The 20,078-nt window shown below is 40.1% G+C and overlaps 1 protein-coding gene across 1 annotated transcript; it reads right to left on the reverse strand.

The window, feature by feature from the left end:
* Positions 1–593: 593 nt before the first annotated feature.
* On the reverse strand, positions 594–2,608 carry LOC127087665 (uncharacterized). The gene is made up of 7 exons (XM_051028595.1): positions 2,395–2,608; positions 2,077–2,296; positions 1,918–2,003; positions 1,690–1,836; positions 1,489–1,591; positions 1,245–1,357; positions 594–998 (listed from the first exon to the last, which is right to left on the reverse strand). Exons 2-7 carry the CDS (start codon positions 2,246–2,248, stop codon positions 906–908), a joined length of 714 nt encoding a protein of 237 aa, XP_050884552.1. The 5' UTR covers positions 2,249–2,296; positions 2,395–2,608; the 3' UTR covers positions 594–905.
* Between the last annotated feature and the right edge of the window lie 17,470 nt (positions 2,609–20,078).

Below are 20,078 nucleotides of genomic sequence, written 5' to 3' on the forward strand. Positions count from 1 at the left end.
TTACTCTGTCAGTGCATTACTATATTAATATCAGAATAATTAAAGTACAATATCCTAAATAATTCAAAATCATGATTCACAAAATAAAAACCTAAAATTAAAGCAACCAAGTATGAATACATCAAACCCATCATTCATCAAATTAAAAAAATATCAAAAATATTATTCAAATATCCTCTACAATTCAAAAAGAAGTCTTGACTTCAACATTAATATCATCAATCAAATTCCAATAATAAAAATATAAACATTAATATAAACATTAGTTCATATAATCTTGAGTGGGTTTTATAGGCTGGGCACAAGTTTACCCAAAATCCAATTATTTTGAACGATTTTGAATTTTTGAAAACCATATTGACCCACTTATCCGTTCAATCCAACTTTTTTGAATCGGTTTAGGTTTAGGTGGGTTTCACTTACCAGTTTCCAAGTTGTCGTACAAAGACTTTTACTTTGTCTCTCATATTGTCATACAAAGATGTTTTGTGTGAAATGCTCAAATGATCGCTCACTTTGAAACGGACATACATTAGCTTTCAGATTCTCGTAGCGTATCTATATGAACTTTATACGCCAAACAAAACAAAAACTTAAAAAAGTTTGTGATTTTGGATTTCTTTTTTTTTTTTTGAAATGAAACAGTATCATATCACTACCAATAGAATTCAAGATACAAAGTGGTAGAGAATAAAAAAGATAGTCCAGTTGGTGGATTAAGCTACATGGATCAAACGAAATGATAATATTTTGTAAGAGACCACTTCATTCTAAATACCTTTTAACAGTTTTGCCTAAACTTTTGATTGGTCTCCCTTTCTCTTTATACTGTTTCTAATTTAACATCTAAAAGTGGAAGAAGACAGGAAATTTAAACGGGAAAGAATGGGATATACATATACCGGCTAGTAAAGGCCCAGCATCCTTAGTTCTGTCACATGGCTGGGGTCGAGTTCGGGCACATTCTTTACATGTTCTCGATCTTCTACCACATATTCCTGTCATTAAAAAAAGTAAAGAACAGAGTGAAGAGTTTAGTACCTTCAATTCTTTTAAAAGGAAAATTAATATAATCCGTATGCTTATATGATCCTTAAATGATACAACAAGTAGTTAAATGATTGTTTCCTCAAAATTGCATATCTTATGAGCAAAGATATGTCTAGTAGCTAGCATATTACTAGTTTTGCTGTGGATTGTAAGTCAAAAGATTTGAAAGCATTTATTAGTATTACATAGCAGACCTTTGTCAACTCTTGTTTGGCAAGAACATGGTAGTGGCGTTCATTGATTCTTTGGCCACATATTATTGCAATAAAGAAGCCATAGAGCAAACCCACCAAAATAATGGCGAGAACTGCAAAACACAGCACGTTTGTTGTATCTTAAGTGTTGAAATTTCAAAGTGAGAAAAAGTCACAAGTTATTAGAAAAGCTGCAAACATTGGGTAATGAAATTGACAGTGGATGGAGAAGAAATGGGAATACCAGCCATTGTATAAAATCCATAGGGATGTTCTTCATAACCAAACATTTCTCTAAGTTCATCCCCATAGAATTTGTAAATAAGCACCCCCAAGAAAGCAACAACCTGTGCGATTAGAAAAGGACAATAGTGATCCATGAGAAAGGGCAACAAAAGTAATGGGATGAATGTAAGTAAGAATGATAATCTGATATATATAATACCAGTTGAACAATGATGAAAATGAATGCATGATCTCTGGCAACAAGGAACTGAAACTTCAACCTCAACCACCAGCGATCTTTTGGGACATTGGGTCGTAATAGGAAGACAGCTCTGCACTCTGTACAGTGAGAAAAAGCAAAGCCCTCCTAGTACAAGAGAATAAACATGGTATGATATGTATGATCCTAAATACAGGTGTTGCAATGGAGAATGATAAGATTGATTACCTTGGTAGACCTCCAGTTATCCAAACATGATCTATGGACATATTTTTGTGTACCTTTGCAATGGCAGGGGGCAATTAAGTCTTCTCCTAAAACAATTCAATGGAAAGGTTAGTAATAAGTTTGAAATAGGTTGAAATATTGTATAAAAAGTTAATTAACCTTCAAAATCAAGGCATATTCGGCATTGTGGCTGATCTGTAACAAGAAGATGAGAAGAGTGGTGAAGGCGAACATTCTCTATATCCTCCTCCTCCTCCTCGTCATTGTCAGGAATAATTTCACAGGAGTGATTCAAGATGGGTTGGGATTCAGAGTTAGAAGCTAATTGCATTTCGGGAGATGTAGAATAAGGATTATACAATAGGTTTCATTGGCAGAACTAGAATTACAAAAGACCATTTCAGCACAAGCAATAAACCTGCAAACGTCAACCAGAAAACCACCTTATCTTGGATGATTTGAATTGAAAAAAGTTACCTGGAGGAAGGAATAGATACATATAGGATTGAATTGAAAGAGAATAATTAGGAATCTAGATTCAGATTGAATTGTAAAATTTAGGGATCTAGGGTTGCTATGACATAAAACAATGGATGAGCGAGCCAGCGCCGACCGAGAAAACTAAAATGGGACCACTTGTTGCCAGATGGGATGCTCCATTCATCCATTGCATTTTCAAAACTCACTCCATCTAATAATATATTTTTCACATTTTTTTATTTTATATTTCGGATTCAAATACCTACACGTTCCATGTCTCTTATTAATTCAAACTGTAATCTATATTTCTTTTTCCCCTTCATGTCAAAATTAATTTTAATTTAAAATTAATAACACTGTTTTTCAATAATTCTGAAACCTACAGAATTAAATAAAAATAAAATATTTAACCAAAAATTATTATTGTTTAATTGAATTTGATTTAACAACTTAACAAGTGTCAAGTATTATATATTTATATATATATATATATATATATATATATATATATATATATATATATATATATATATATATATATAAATGTTAAAAAGACTTATTATGTGTTATTGCATCACTTATTTGCTAATATGTTGTAAGTTTTGTAGTTATATTTATGTTAATTTATTAATTCAATTACGCGTCTAGAGTGTAATTGTTCCGTACTAAAATTAGAATTGTAATTGATTATTGATAATAGACTCCTGATACGGTGTTGTAGACTTCAGATGCGGTGGTGCAGGGTGAATGTGCAATGTTAGCATTCTAATTTCTAAATTAGTTCTAAGTTCAAAATAAGTAGAGAGAAAAATATGAGATCAGAAAGTGTATCTTATGTTTCACGTGCATAAATTATATAGGATGGATAATTTAAATGGACTTTGTAACACTCTAAATCTCGAAACTAATATAAAAAGACTTAATCGACAATTTAAAGTGTCACTAACGACCACCATCAAAAACTCATCAATACATTTAGGATTTTGGATTTAGGGTTCTTCCCTTTTCAAGCTCTAACCTCTTTTTTTCTCCAAAAACTCCATTTCATATACTAACTCAAAGTTTCACTAACTATTTTTCATCTCTAAAAATCTAATTTAATCTATCACTAATTACACTTAGACTCAACTCTTATTAAAAGTTCTCTCCACTTCCCTTATTCCTCTTAATTTATATTTTCACCCCAAAACTTTTTTCTATTTCATTTTAATTAATTAAAAAAAATTATCAATTCTGATTATTTTATTCACCCACCAAAACTTTTACTACACCCCACCATACATCACATACACATACTACTCATAATATATTTAATTAAAGCGCTCCACATACTAATAATTAAATAAAAACATGAATAATATGATTAAATACATTAATCAAATTCCGGGGTGTTACAACTCTCATCCACTTAAAAAAAAAAAATCCTCAAAAATTACCCGAAGGAAACAAAGTCAGATACGACTCTCTCATTTGACTCTCCAGCTCCCAGATCATACTTCCATCAACAGGTCGTCCCCATACCACCTTCACCAACGCAATCTCATTTCCACTCAAGTGTTTCACTTTGATATCCTCTGTTCTCGAGGGAGATGTCGCAATGGTCAATTTCTCTCTAACTTGCACATCGTCCACTTGAATCACATGAGACGGATCAAGAATGTACTTCATTAAATTAAACACATGAAATACATCATAAAGATTCGATAGAAACAACAAAAGTGCAACTATGTAGGTCACTTCTCCTGATCGCTTCATAATCTGGTAATGACCAATAAAATGCGACACGAGCTTTTAATACATCAAAGCTCAAACAAACTAGTTACCAGAGTAACTCGCAAAAACACATGATCCTTCTATAGGAACTCAAGTGTTTTCTTTCTCTTATAATTGTAACTCTTCTAGAGACTCTTCGAACCTTTCATCTTCTCTTGGATCATCTCAATCTTCACAAAGGTTTGTTGTACGATCTCAAGTCCAAGCACTGCACCCTTTCCTAATTCATACAAACACAAAGGACTCCAAAACCTCCTACCATACAAAGCCTCGAAATGTTTCATTTCAATACTAAAATGGAAACTGTTGTTGTGAGTGAACTTAACCAACGCTAAGTAGCTGTCCCAAGCACCCCCTTGTTCTAGCACACAAGTCCTTAACAGATCCTTAAAAGATTGGATAGTCTTTTCGTTTTGACCGTCCATTTGGGGATGATAAGCAGAACTCAAATTCAACGTAGTGACCAAACTTCTTACAATATCTTCCAAAACCTCGACGTGAATATCAGATCTTTATCCGACACGATACTCGAAAGAATACCATGCAGGCTAACAACATTTTCAATATGCAACTCGGCTATATTCTCCAAATAATAACTTATCTTAATCAGAAGGAAATTAGTCGATTTAGTTAGTCTATCAATAATAACCCAGATGGAATCACACCTTTTCATTGTCTTTGACAAGCTCGTCACAAAATCCATGGAAATGTTGTCCCATTTCCACTCATAAATGCTCAACGATTGCATCAAACCAATGAATTTTGATGTTCAATCTTCAACTTCTAACAAGTCAAGCAAGCATAAACAAACTCAGTTACTTCCTTCTTCATTCCTGGTCACCAAAACATTCTCTTTAAATTTTCGTGCATCTTAGTAGCACCGAGATGAATACTCTAACCACTTCTATGACCTTCCTTAAGAATACTCTTCTTAAGTTCTGGCACATCAGGTACACAATCTCTGTCAAGGAAATTCATACCATCATTCTCATCTATTCCGAAATCACCTCATTTACCTTAACTAATTAACACCAATCTATCAATCAATCCTAAGTCGATCTTCTGACCTTATATGATTTCTTCGAGAATACCACTAGTCAACTTCAACATACCCAACTTCACACTGTTAGAAGTCTTTTCACGCACCAAACTCATTGCTCAATCAATTCCAATTCTTGAACCATCAACATACACATATGCAACAACCTCTCACTCAACGCATCAACAACAAGATTGGCCTTACCCGAATGGTAACTCAATCCAAAATCACAATCCTTCAGAAATCCGAGCCACCTCCTCCGCCTCATATTCAACTCTTTGTGATAGAACAAGTACTTCAAACTCTTGTGGTCATTAAACACTTCTAATCTGAAACCTGTAAGACCCCAATTTTTACCCTAAGATCCCTCATGCATTTCCATCATAAGCATTAGCATGGGGATCATGCCTTGGTATCCTCCTTACCCCTTTTCATTGGGTTTGTTTTGGGAGAGATCATCAAGCACTCTGTGATTATATCATACTTGTATATTATCATTTTTACTAACCAAAATACCAAAAATATGTCTATCTAACTCTTTTTGTAGGTAGGGGCATGATCTCATTGATTCATTGATCACATATAGGGTTTAAGACCCTCATGAACAAAGAGCACAATCAAGAATTAATTCAATATTGGTTATGAGCATCATGTATGAGTCCTAATGATCTCTACATGTTATTTTGATCAAGTTTTCTTCAAGAGTTTGAGGGTGATTTGCCTTGGAAACCCTAGTTTAACTGGGTATCTTGAGTAACTTCTCCAACAAGCCATCTCACCAATTGATCAAATATCTCAGGGGACACTTCAAATTTCATCATATTGTGCATATATGATCTACCATGATCCAATAAAGTTAAGAGAATTGGAAGTTAGCAAGTTGGTTGATGGTGGTTGGTCAGATGAATTCATCTGATCAAAACTGGGTCTCCCTAGACCCTATCTCCTATAATTTCACCATATGAAAATTATTCCAAGAACAAACTTACTCTAAATGATATTACAAACAACTTTCATGTTGAGACCTAGAGCTATTTTTGCTTGGAAAATCATTTTCTATGTTGAAACATTATAGGTCATTTTGTCTAAACCCTAATTTGAAAGTCAACTTCCCAAGGCCATAACTTGCTCAATTTTTATGAGATAAAATATTTCCAAGTTGAACAATCAAATTCAATGTGTCTACTTCAACTTTTATGTTTGGAGTGGGAGATAATTCAACTTTTTTGAGCATGTGATATGAGGCTACATTATAGGTCACTTTTGACCTATACCATTGATCAAGTGATTTTGTCAAACTTCAAAAATTCATAACTCTATCATTTAAAATCCAAATGACATAAAATTGGTGACCATTTTGAAGGTCTTTAAGATATCTACAACTTTTATGAAGACACTTTTCTCATTTGAAGCTCCTACAAATAGTTAAGCAAGGTGGAATATTGAGACATATGGCTTGACACTTAGAAAAATTTTGATATGTCAAATTTTTCCAAACTTCCACCTCAAATATCTCCAAGTTCCAAGATCCAAATTAAAAAGTGTTCAACATCAAACTCGTTCCTCTTGATCTCACATTTCCAAAGAGCTAAAATTCATGCATTTTGGATGAGAAATGCATAGGATGCGCATGGCTTAAACAGGCTGGTATCATGTGGCATAGATCAAACTTCAAATGACATTGCTCAATTGCCTTGTGTCATACCCCAAAATTTGCCCATTAGTATTTCAAGACATTTCAGGGCACTCCGACTCATTTTATGACACTTAAAGGAACAAAGGCCCAACTCGCGAATGACCCAAATTGGCCTACTCGCTACACGCTCACCTAGTGATAATATGAAAGTGGTTTATTTGGAAGCGGAGGAAAAGGGGTGCAAAAAGAAAAGAAAACGAACCGAACAGCAAAGCCCAGCCCAAAGCGCAAGACACAAATGTTGTGCCTGTGACGGACGTCACAGAGGGCGTGACGAGCGTCACGCAACACACCCCTGTGACGGGCGTCACACATGGTGTGACGAACGTCACACCATTCCCCTACTTTGTAGGCGCAGGTAACGCTTCGGAGACTTGAAGATCCGTTGAGGAATGTTGGGCCCTGCATCCACTATATCCATGCGCACGTTGAAGACTTTTTGGCAGCATGCATGACCTAATGACACTAATATAAATAGCCACCTTGAAAACCTAAAAGGGGAGCTTTTTCACATTCCTTTTTCCGTGGCCGTTTTCGCTTTTGCACATTTACTTTTCCAACAGCTTAGGCATTGTGTTTTACAAGACTACTGTTTAACTTACCCCGGGTAACCCTAAAGGAAACCCTGAAGGAAAAGCCGGCGGCCGCAAAGCTACCTCCGTCCAATTCAATCCGGCTCGCCAACTCAAGGGTGCAATTCGATTGCAAACAGGTTTGCATTATTATTACAGCTTCATTTTCTCAATTTGCATGCGATATCGCTTTATGTTCTTAACTTGCGTGTGATATCATAATTTAACTCATAAATGTATTTGAGGTTTGCATGTGGACTTAAGTATGCCTGGATACTTTGAATTGTTATAATGAATGCCGCTGTTTCTTCGCTCTGTTTTGATCCTTGCCCACCTGACCTGTTTTACTATAACTATGCTTTGCTTACCTGATACTATTACTGCTTTGGTGTAATCTTCGATTACACCCCGATTTGGTATTCTAACCCGTTTGCTGAATTTTGCAAAGGTTCATATGTCCCAGGAAAAGATTGCCGTTAGGTCTTCCACTTTATTTGTGGGATACCATTGTGAAGGCTCACCCTAAATTGCCTAATTTAATTTTAATGTGTTAATTTTAATAATTAATTTTAATGTGTTAATTTTAATAATTAATTTTAATGTAATTTTAATGTATTGATTTTAATGTGGAGGCTCATCCTAATTACCTACTTAACTTTAAAATATGACCTTTAAATAAGTGATCTTGGACCTCTTTTTGCGGCCTTACGGTACTACGGTATAAATCGGTCATGTCCCGCGAATGTGGGGATACACTTAGCAATGGCCCTTCGATTAAATCATCATAGAATAAATCATGGTCCCTCGGATGTTGCCTTCGAAAATACGATTTTGTCCCTCGATGTCCCTTCGGCGTAGCCTACGGTTAAATGATGATAGTCCCTTCGAATGCTAAGGTATCCTCACAACGGTTGCCTTCAATGACCGATCGATGACCCTACGATGACCCTTCAACATCCCAAGGATAAAACTACTTACTTCTCAATAGTAAGGACAGTTTTACCCTCATAAGGATGGGAAATGCCCGGAAAGACCTCGGACAGGTGCAACCTTAATTGCTCATTCATAATAAAAAATACTTTTCCCACCTTACACCTTTCAAACATCCTTTTTTTAGAAAATCACCACTTAGCATACATCCGTACTAGGATCATTGCCAAGTTCTATTTTTCTAAACCATTTTCAAAATTAAGAGGGATAACCACTTTGTATACATTCATGCAAGAATCATTACAAAGTTAAATTCTCATTTTCAAAACATCTTTCATACATTTCTCAACCACTTTTTCAAACCTAGAAAACATAAATGATTGAGCAATTAAGAGCCCATGGATAACCATGGATACGAAGGGTGCCTAACACCTTCCCTTCGTATAAAGTACCTCCCGAACCTAAGAATTTAAAATTAAGGTCTTTCCTGTTCTTTTCCACCTTTCCTTATGGGATAAAAGAAAAGTCGGTGGCGACTCTTGCTAACCGCGACATTGCGATTAAAAACACACTAAGTCAGTTCACCGTATGACAGAACTGGCGACTCTGCTGGGGACTAAAAAGAGAGGTCCATCTTAAAAAAAAAAAAAAAAAAAAAAAAAAAAAAAAAAAAACATTTATGTTTTCCTTCTTTTAAGGGGGGCTTTGAGTGAAAGATCCTACACCCGGATCTAGTGTACCTTAGGTAAGTAGCAATAGATCATCGCGACTATCCGGCGTATACTGGAATGGTTAAAATGATAGCTACGGTTAATGTGACACTTTGGTCGTCCTGATGGTCCTCATGTTATTTGAGGAAAAATTTGGCTTCCGCGTGGTGTCATTAAAGCATTAACCAGACCTTTAGAACCCTAGTTGACTCATCCTAGCCATTAGAAAGTAGTGAGATAACTGACTTCGGTTCCGACTGAGGTTGGTTGATACTCGATACTACACTCTTTGAGATTGGACTTTAGGGAAGCTTCGGTCAACCACTTGGTGTTGCACTGAAGTGGACCTAAAGAAAGGTCGATGATTTGAGATCCTTCTAGAACCCGGTTACCATTCTAGGACAGGTTGAACCAACCAAACTTCAGTGGGGAGGGTACTTACCTATGGAACTCATGCAAGCCTTAAAACCTAGGAATAATTGTTGTGTGACATGCTTGTGCTTGCATAACATCATAACATCATAACATCATAACATCATCATACTAACCATTTCAAGGACTTAGGAATTTAGCTTTGCTCTGTTGAACAGGTTATGGCTTCCAGGAAGACCATCCGGATCAATTTTGTAGCAATCTCTCCTCAACTCAAGGATTTAGTGTCAGAACTCCCAGATCATGCTCAGTTCAACAAGAAACATGGTCATCTCCTCAATCTGGTTACCACTGGTTTCAAAGAAGATATGATGAGAGTCCTATTCCAGTTCTTCGATCCTAAGCATCATTGCTTCACTTTCCCAGATTATCAGTTGGTACCCACATTAGAAGAATTCTCCCAGCTGCTTGGGATACCTATCCTGGATCAAATGCCTTTCAGTGGTTTAGAAAAGATGCCAAAAGCCGAAGAAGTCGCCGCAGCTTTACACATGACAAAGTCCGACATTGAAACTAATTGTGCAACAAGAAGTGGAATTAAAGGTTTACTTGCCAAATTTTTGATAAGTAAGGCCCGAGAATTCCTAAAAGTGATGAATGTCCATGCTTTTGAAGATGTTCTAGCATTGCTAATCTATGGTTTGGTGTTATTCCCTAATCCAGATCAATTCATAGACATGAATGCTATTAAGATATTCCTCACTCATAACCCTGTGCCTACCTTGCTTGGAGATGTCTTGCATTCCCTTCACACGCGCACTATGAAGAAGCAAGGGACTCTCATGTGTTGCATACCTTTGTTGTCTAGGTGGTTTATTTCGCACCTTCCTCAATCAATCTTGAAGAATGATCAAAATCTGAAGTGGTCTCAAAGGATAATGTCACTCTCCCATTCGGACATCCGTTGGTGTTCTAACCTCAGAGAAAATGTTATCATCATCGACCATTGTGGAGAATTCCCTAATGTACCCCTCATGGGGATAAGAGGAGGTATTACTTATAATCCTGCCTTAGCCCTACGTCAGTTTGGGTATGCTCGAAGGGATGGTCCGCATGAAATAATTGTTCAAGGTATAGTGTTTGACTATGACGATGACCCTCAAAATCTCCGTCAAAAGTTTGTACGAGCTTGGGGCATGGTGAAAAGAAGCAATTTAGGCGAGAAAAATTCTATTCCTATGGAACCTTATCTTAGATGGGTACGCGCCAGAGCTCGCGAACTTGTCATGCCGTATCTTGCAGTCGGACCATTGATTGTTGAATCAGAGGTCGAAGGAGGTACTTCCCAGATCATTCCTTACCCAGATATGCCTACTGATGTTGAGGAATTGAAAAGATCCTGGACCCAGTTGAGAGAAGAGAGGGATACTTTTGAAGCTCAGTTCAATACAGAAAGGAAGAAAGTACTAGAGCTCACCAGTCAGCTTAACGAGGAACGAAGACTCAATGCATATCTTCGCCCAAAAAGAAGTCGCCCCTGGGAGACTTGAGCTTTCATTGTATTTTACTATTATTCCTTTTGTAACGAACGTTGATTAAAAAAAAGTAGCAATAAACATTTCTCTCTTGTTGGTGATTTATGCAAAGTTAAATTCCAAAAGTCCTTGAAAACATTTCATACATTGCATAGCATAACATGACATTGCATAACAGGTACTCTAAAAGGATCAGTATTCTCACGGTTTTCCTTCAAACAGAAAAATGGATCTCGAGCAAACTGTCAAAGATCTCCAGACACAGAATGCTCAGTTCAAGGAGATGATGCTAAGCTTATCCAAGGGGCAGGAGGAACTGAAGGCTCTTTTGGCCGAAAAGAAGAAGGACAAGAAAGCTGTGAGCTTCATTAACCCGGGCAGAAGGCGTAAGGGACAGGCTACGGGAATCAAATTTGGAATCCCGAATGGTCCAGAGGAGGGGGCGGAAATTGATTCAGAGGAGGAGAATCCTGATTTCTCTAACCCTGAGGATGAAGACGAAGAGTATGAAGGTGAACAGTACTCTCCAAGAGATGATAAGTACAAACTGCTGGAAGAACGCATGCTAGCCATGGAGGGTCAGAAGACACCTGGTCTGGATTTCGAAAGTTTGGGTCTGGTCTCCGATGTGACCATTCCTCGCAAATTCAAAATCCCCACTTTCACTAAGTACGATGGTGCATCCTGTCCTCAGATGCATTTAAGGGCTTATGTGAGAAAGATTCAGCCGCATATTACTGATAAGAAACTGTGGATCCACTTCTTCCAAGAAAGTCTGTCTGGCACTCAGTTGGAATGGTATTATCAGCTCGAGAGTTCTGACATCCGCACCTGGACTGATTTGGCAACGGCTTTCTATAAGCAGTACCAGTACAATTCTGAATTAGCACCTACTCGGCTACAGTTGCAGAACATGGCCATGGGATCTAAAGAAAGCTTCAAAGAGTATGCTCAGAAATGGAGAGATTTGGCTGGCAGAGTCAAACCCCCTATGACTGACCGAGAATTAGTAGACCTGTTCATGGGTACCCTGACTGGCCCATTCTACAGCCATCTACTGGGGAGTTCTTCATCAGGTTTCACTGAACTTATACTGACAGGTGAACGGGTGGAGAACGGCCTTCGAAGTGGAAAGATACATGCAGCTACTTCTACAAGCAGTAAGAAGTCCTATCATGGGAAGAATGAATCGAATGCTGTGTATGGTCAGAAGAATCATAATAGGAAAAATGGTGACCATGCCGTTGGAGCAGTGACAATCGCAGCCCCGCCAGCTCAAAACTTCCAGCAAAGACAGGACAGACCAAGAAGGCAGTTTACCAAGCTCAATATGACTTTAGCACAAGCACTGCAAAGCATGCTGAAGGTAAATTTAATCGCTCTCAGAGGTCCTCCTGCAAATGTCAACACTGCTTCGCCTCGTTACAATCCCAATGCCAGGTGTGCATATCACTCCGATAGCCCCGGGCATGATACAAATGATTGTTGGCTGTTGAAGAATAAGATTCAGGACATGATCGACGCTGGGGAAATTGAGTTCGAGCCTCCGGAGACCCCTAATGTCATCACCGCTCCTATGCCTAATCATGACAGAGCTGTTAATGCTCTTTATGACGGTTCTCTCATCACTACTGTAGCGGACTTAACATCTCCTCTCCCGATCATAAAGAGGAATTTATTGCAAGCTGGTTTATTTCCAGGTTGTGCTGAAGATTGCAATCTCTGCATACTCCGGTCCGAAGACTGTTTGAAATTGAAGAATGGTATCCAACGACTAATGGACGATCGTACAATCCTCTTTGAAAGGGTTTCTAAGGCAGAAAACCCTATTGAAGAGGTATCTGTGATTGCGAGGTCCAAGATTCCAGTGAAGATAACTGCTCCCAGAATACCTGTGAAGATTATTGCTGAGCCCAGAGTAGCTCCCCTGATCATTACTACCCCTGGCCCAGTACCATATTCCTCGAGCAAAGCCATTCCGTGGAATTATGGGGGTGATGTTTACATCCATGGTGTAAAGCAAGTTGGCAATTCTGCTAATCCTAATGACATTGTGGGGACTAGTAAGGTTACTCGAAGCGGAAGGATCTTCTCTCCAGAGATCTCACCTCCGGTTCCCGAAAACCGAGGAAAAGAACCAGTCAACCCTTCTCAGTCAGAGACACCGGTCGAAGATACTACTGAAGACGTTGCCAAACGAGAAATGGAAGAAGTGTTGAAAATCATTCGCAAGAGTGACTTTGATGTTGTAAAGCAGTTGGGGCATACCCCATCTAAGATCTCAATGTTATCATTGCTGTTATCTTCTGAATCTCATGCCAATGCGTTAATAAAATTCTTGAAGACTGCTCATGTGCCTCAGGAAACATCTGTCGATCAGTTCGAACATTATGTGGCTCACTTGGCTGTTGACAATGGCCTAGGATTTTCCGACGCTGATCTGACACCAGCGGGAAAGAACCATAATAAGGCCCTGCATATCTCCATTGAGTGTAAAGGGATCACCCTGTCCCATGTGCTGATCGATAATGGCTCTTCTTTGAATGTGTTACCGAAAGCCGTGCTCGAGAAACTTGACTGCAAGAGCGTTGAACTGAAGCCTAGTGACATTGTGGTGCGGGCTTACGATGGTGCAAAGAGTGTTGTCCACGGCGAAGTTGTTCTCCCTATCAAGATAGGACCTCAGGTTTTCAACACTACCTTTTATGTAATGAACATTCGTCCTGCCTACTCCTGCCTATTGGGGCGCCCTTGGATTCATGAGGCAGGTGCTGTAGCTTCGTCTCTCCATCAAAAGCTAAGGTATCCAATAGAGGGTAAGATCGTCACTGTGTGTGGGGAAGAAGAATACATTGTCAGTAGTGTGCATACCTTCAGATACGTCGAAATGGATGGTGAATTCTTCGAGACTCCAACTCAGTCATTTGAAGTGGTTTCCCCGCCCGATCCTGTCCTTAAGCCAACTCCCTGTATGCCCAAGGTTGGTCGTGCTCCTCCTGCTATGATTTCTCTGAAAGATGCTCAAGCTGTAGTGGAAGATGGTGGCTGTACTGGCTGGGGTCAACTGATCAACGTACCGTACAAGTCTGACAAAGCTGGTCTGGGATTCAACTCTGAGAAGACGGTCAAAGATCAAATCAATGTTGTAGAAGATGCTGACAGCGATTGCGACCTGGATAGTTGGATCTACCCAACAATTGGCGACGGACTCAATAATTGGAAGGCTGAAGACACTATCCCGATCTCCTTTAGTCAGGAGTAATTGTTATTGTCTATTTAGCATTGCAAATTCTAATTGAACTTCTTAAAGCATTGTGTCTATACCCGGGGCACAATAGCTAATTTGTTAAGGGTTTTGTCATTTCATAAGCATATTTTCATATTCAATAAATCAATGGACATTTTCGCATTCAAATGTTGCGCTCTTTATTTTTCCTGTCGTCTTTCAAACAAGCTATGCTTTCTTACACACACTCACGTAACGAATTGCAGATCCGTACTCACTCTGGATCCTATTGATAATCATTCCGCTACTGTTCATTATGACTTTGAAAATCCAATCTACCAAGCCGAAAATGGAAGTGAGGAAGATTGTGAAGTCCCTGGAGAGCTTGCCAGATTGTTATTGCAAGAGGAAAGGACTATACAGCCGCATGAAGAGCCCCTCGAAATTGTAAATCTGGGTACTGAGGTAGACAAAAGAGAAGTCAAAATAGGAGGAGGATTGGAAAGCAGTGTCAAGGAAAGATTGATTCGGATGTTACATGACTATGTAGAGGTTTTCGCTTGGTCTTACGAAGACATGCCCGGGTTGGATACTGATATAGTGGTGCATCGGCTGCCTACGAGGGAAGACTGCCGTCCTGTCAAGCAAAAGGTTCGCCGCATGCGTCCTGAAATGTCTGAGAAAATCAAAGCCGAGGTTATGAAACAATTCAATGCCGGTTTCTTAGCTGTTACTTCTTATCCTCAATGGGTTGCTAATGTGGTGCCAGTGCCAAAGAAAGATGGTAAGGTGCGAATGTGCGTGGATTACAGAGATTTGAATAAAGCGAGTCCCAAAGATGACTTTCCACTCCCACACATTGATGTTCTGGTAGATAACACCGCTCAACACAAATTATTCTCATTCATGGATGGTTTCTCAGGTTACAATCAGATTAAGATGGCACCTGAGGACATGGAGAAAACCACGTTTGTGACGCAATGGGGCACTTTCTGTTACAAAGTAATGCCGTTCGGTCTAAAGAACGCCGGGGCAACATACCAGCGTGCTATGGTGGTTTTGTTCCATGACATGATTCATCATGAGATAGAAGTATATGTGGATGACATGATAGCTAGATCTCATACTGAAGAAGAACATCTCGATCATTTATACAAACTGTTCGAGAGGTTGAAGAAGTACAAGTTGAGATTGAATCCGAACAAATGCACCTTTGGAGTAAGATCCGGTAAACTCTTGGGCTTTATTGTCAGTGGTAAAGGAATTGAGGTGGACCCAGCTAAAGTGAGAGCTATTCAGGAAATGCCAGTCCCTCGTACGGAGAAAGAAGTCAGAGGTTTCTTGGGACGCTTGAACTACATTGCTCGATTTATCTCCCACTTGACCGCTACCTGCAAACCCATCTTCAAATTGCTGAGGAAAAACCAAGAAATGATATGGAATGACGAATGCCAAGAAGCTTTTGACAAAATCAAGAACTACCTCCAGGAACCTCCGATTCTGATACCACCAGTTGAAGGAAGACCTCTAATCATGTATTTGACCGTGTTAGAAAATTCAATGGGGTGCGTATTGGGGCAACATGACGAGTCTGGTCGAAAAGAGCATGCCATATACTACCTGAGCAAAAAGTTTACCGACTGTGAAACAAGATACTCACTGCTCGAGAGAACTTGCTGTGCTTTGGCCTGGGCTGCTCGCCGACTAAGACAGTATATGTTGAATCATACCACTTTGTTGATTTCTAGGATGGATCCCATCAAATACATGTTCGAGAAGCCTGCCCTCTCCGGAAGAATAGCGAGATGGCAGATGATCTTAACAGAGTATGATATCCAGTACACTACCCAGAAAGCAATCAAAGGAAGCGTGCTGGCTGATCATTTGGCTCATCAAGCGGTGGATGATTACCAATCTATGAATTTTGAGTTCCCGGATGAGGATGTCATGGTTGTTGCTGATAATGAAAAACCTAAACCAGATGAAGGACCCGAATGGGGATCCCGATGGACTATGGTTTTTGATGGATCTTCTAATGCATTGGGCCGTGGTGTGGGGGTTGTACTCATTTCTCCTGAAGGTTACCATACGCCTCTCACTGCTAGACTATATTTTCATTGTACCAACAATATGGCTGAGTATGAAGCGTGTATTTTTGGACTCAAAGCTGCTATAGATTGGCGAATCAAGTTTTTGAGTGTGTACGGAGATTCGGCCTTGGTAATCAGTCAGATCAAAGGGGAATGGGATACTAAACATCCAAATCTCATCCCTTATCGAGAGCAGGTGATGACATTAATCCCATACTTCGAGGAGATTACATTCGAACACATTCCACGAGAAGAGAATCAGTTGGCAGACGCACTGGCTACCATGTCATCTATGTTCAGAGTCAGATGGGACGGTGAAGCTCCTGGGATCACTATTGAACGATTGGATGAACCAGCACACTGTTATGAGCTTAACACTGAGGAGGTACAGGAGAAACCTTGGTTCCACGACGTAAAAAGATATTTAGAAGCTCAGGAATACCCTGAAGGGGCATCCATCAATGACAGAAGATTCCTGAGGAAGTTCTCCGCTAAATTCTTTCTGAGTAATGGAGTGTTATACAAACGTAATCATGATTCGACTCTGCTTCGCTGTGTGGATAGAAAGGAAGCAGAAAGGATTATGGAAGACATGCATGATGGTATTTTTGGGACTCATTCTAGTGGACATACAATGGCCAAGAAGATCCTGAGATCAGGGTATTATTGGTCTACCATGGAAGCTGATTGCCACCATCACTCCAGAACCTGTCACAAGTGCCAGGTCTATGCGGACAAAGTACATATGCCCCCTGCTCCATTGAACGTGTTAACAGCTCCTTGGCCCTTCGCAATGTGGGGCATCGATATGATTGGAGAGATTAAACCCACGGCTTCTAATGGACATCGCTTCATTCTCGTCGCTATTGATTACTTTACGAAGTGGGTGGAGGCAGCCTCATTCGCTTCTGTCACCAAGAATGTGGTGGCACGGTTCGTCAAGAATAGCCTTATTTGTCGGTATGGCATCCCTGAAAGGATTATCACTGACAATGGTACTAATTTGAACAACAAGATGATTACTGAACTCTGCACGCAGTTCAAAATTAAACACCATAACTCCTCTCCGTACCGGCCAAAGATGAATGGCGCCGTGGAGGCTGCTAATAAGAACATCAAGAGGATCATACAAAAGATGACAGTAACGTACAAAGACTGGCATGAGATGTTACCATTTGCTCTCCATGGTTATCGCACTTCAGTACGCACTTCGACAGGGGCAACTCCCTTCTCTTTAGTCTACGGAGCGGAAGCTGTTTTACCGGTGGAAGTCCAGATTCCCTCTCTGAGAATCATGAAAGAGGCGGGCTTAGACGAAGATGAATGGATTCAGACTCGACTCGATCAAATAAACCTGATTGATGAGAAGAGACTTGCGGCTGTTTGTCACGGGCAGATATATCAGAAGCGCATGACCAGGGCATTCAACAAAAAGGTCAAGAGACAGGTGTATCAAATTGGCGACTTGGTAATCAAACGCATCATCCTACCACAAACTGACCCTAGAGGCAAATGGACCCCCACATACGAAGGGCCATTTGTAGTTAAGAAAGTATTCTCGGGTGGAGCCATGATACTCGCTACGATGGATGGTGAAGACTTCCCACATCCCGTGAACGCGGACATAGTTAAAAAATACTACGCATAAAAGAGACCCGCTAGATCGACGTATCTAGGCAAAAATAAGGGCATCCCGGCGAACCAAAAGGGTTCGGGCAAAAATTAGGGATATATAAAAAAAATGTACACCCGGCAAGTCGAAAAACTGAAAAGGTGGCTTGGGCAAAAAAGGGTATCCTGGTGGACTGAAAACCTGAAAAGGCGGTCCAGGCAAAAATTAGGGATCAAAGCGTATGACTATGTCCCATTCTCTGCCACCTTCAACCAAGTTCCAGGGACTGAACGAGCCAATCACTTCTATCCGACGGCAGGAGATGAGATGCTTGAAGACATAATGACAGTGGTGGAATTAGAATCGATAGGACTTTTTCTGCATAGCTTTCTCTTTTTCTTGACAATTTCCTCTTACTAGGATTTCTGTCTCCTTGTACATAAATTGCCTGTTTATAGGCCCTCTTTCAACATCAATACAATTTCATTTCCCAAAAGATGCTTTTGTTTTTTACTTTTCTGTTTTGGTTGCGTAAATGTCCATTGATTTAACTTGAATTGACTTATGCACTCGGATATGACCGATGTTTATAAAAAATGCATGCCTAAAATAGCAATAGCAATTACTACACGACTTCAGGATCGAGGAGAAGGTCTAACCATGCTTTCCAAGGAGGCTGTTACTAATTCGATTCCCCGGCAACGCCAGTTATTCCCCAACGGAGGTCGGCATCATCAGACATATTGATCATCTCATCCATCCCCAGCCAGGCTCTGTTGAATATCTCTACCATCGATCAGAACCCCCAGCCGAGAGAGGGTCCTCAACACGAATATCTCCAATCAGTAGAGGGGGATTTATTTTCCCCAGTAGAGTCCCCAAGCAGAACTTCTCATACGCATAACTCATTCATTACATTGTTTCACCACATACGCATGCATACAACATTCGCATTTATTTTCGAAAGCATAAAACATCTCATGCATCATGGCATAGCATAGCGCTAACCTTTCTTTGCAGATTAATTATCCTCCTGATATAGTCAAAGTAAAAGGCTCATTCAGGCAGACGCCTTTATCAATCACAGACAAGATTCAGATACATATTCCAGACAATACTTCGATATCCTCCTAGCGATGGCATCTTTAAGCCCATCCCAGACATTTATTGCAAGTACAACGTATACAGATACAGCCTAACATACAGTTCATTCTGATTCAGCTCAACATATGACTCCTTCGACTCAGATACGATCTAGCGTACGATCCATTCTGACCTTCTTCAACTCAATTACAGTCTAATGTACGACCAAGTTCGACCAGATTCTGCTCAGATACAGTCTAATGTACGACCAAGTTAGACCAGATGCTGCTCAAATACGGTTTAATGTACGACCAAGTTAAACCTTCATCTTGCTCAGATGCTACCTTCGGACAGGTACATTTCTGAATGGTAGTCTGGTATACGGCTACTCCCCTTTGCTCAGGTGCTACCTTCGGACAGGTACATTCCTGAATGGTAGTCTGGTATACGGCTACTCCCTTACTCAGGTGCTACCTTCGGACAGGTACATTCCTGAATGGTAGTCTGGTATACGGCTACTCCCTTACTCAGGTGCTACCTTCGGACAGGTACATTCCTGAATGGTAGTCTGGTATACGGCTACTCCCTTACTCAGGTGCTACCTTCGGACAGGTACATTCCTGAATGGTATTCTGGTATACGGCTACTCCCTTGCTCAGGTGCTACCTTCGGACAGGTACATTCCTGAATGGTAGTCTGGTATACGGCTACTCCCTTGCTCAGGTGCTACCTTCGGACAGGTACATTCCTGAATGGTAGTCTGGTATACGGCTACTCCCTTACTCAGGTGCTACCTTCGGACAGGTACATTCCTGAATGGTAGTCTGGTATACGGCTACTCCCTTGCTCAGGTGCTACCTTCGGACAGGTACAGTCCTGAATGGTAGTCTGGTATACGGCTACTCCCTTGCTCAGGTGCTACCTTCGGACAGGTACATTCCTGAATGGTAGTCTGGTATACGGCTACTCCCTTGCTCAGGTGCTACCTTCGGACAGGTACATTCCTGAATGGTAGTCTGGTATACGGCTACTCCCTTGCTCAG

Source organism: Lathyrus oleraceus, chromosome 5 (genome assembly GCF_024323335.1).
Source record: "Lathyrus oleraceus cultivar Zhongwan6 chromosome 5, CAAS_Psat_ZW6_1.0, whole genome shotgun sequence".
Classification (NCBI taxonomy): Eukaryota; Viridiplantae; Streptophyta; class Magnoliopsida; order Fabales; family Fabaceae; genus Lathyrus; species Lathyrus oleraceus.

Coding starts and splice junctions, on each gene's coding strand:
- LOC127087665 (XM_051028595.1), bottom strand. CDS start 2,248: ATGCAATTAGCTTCTAACTCTGAATCCCAACCCATCTTGAATCACTCC. Junction 2,004..2,076: donor AATATGCCTTGATTTTGAAG/GTTAATTAACTT, acceptor GAATTGTTTTAG/GAGAAGACTTAATTGCCCCC. Junction 1,837..1,917: donor ATAACTGGAGGTCTACCAAG/GTAATCAATCTT, acceptor CTCTTGTACTAG/GAGGGCTTTGCTTTTTCTCA.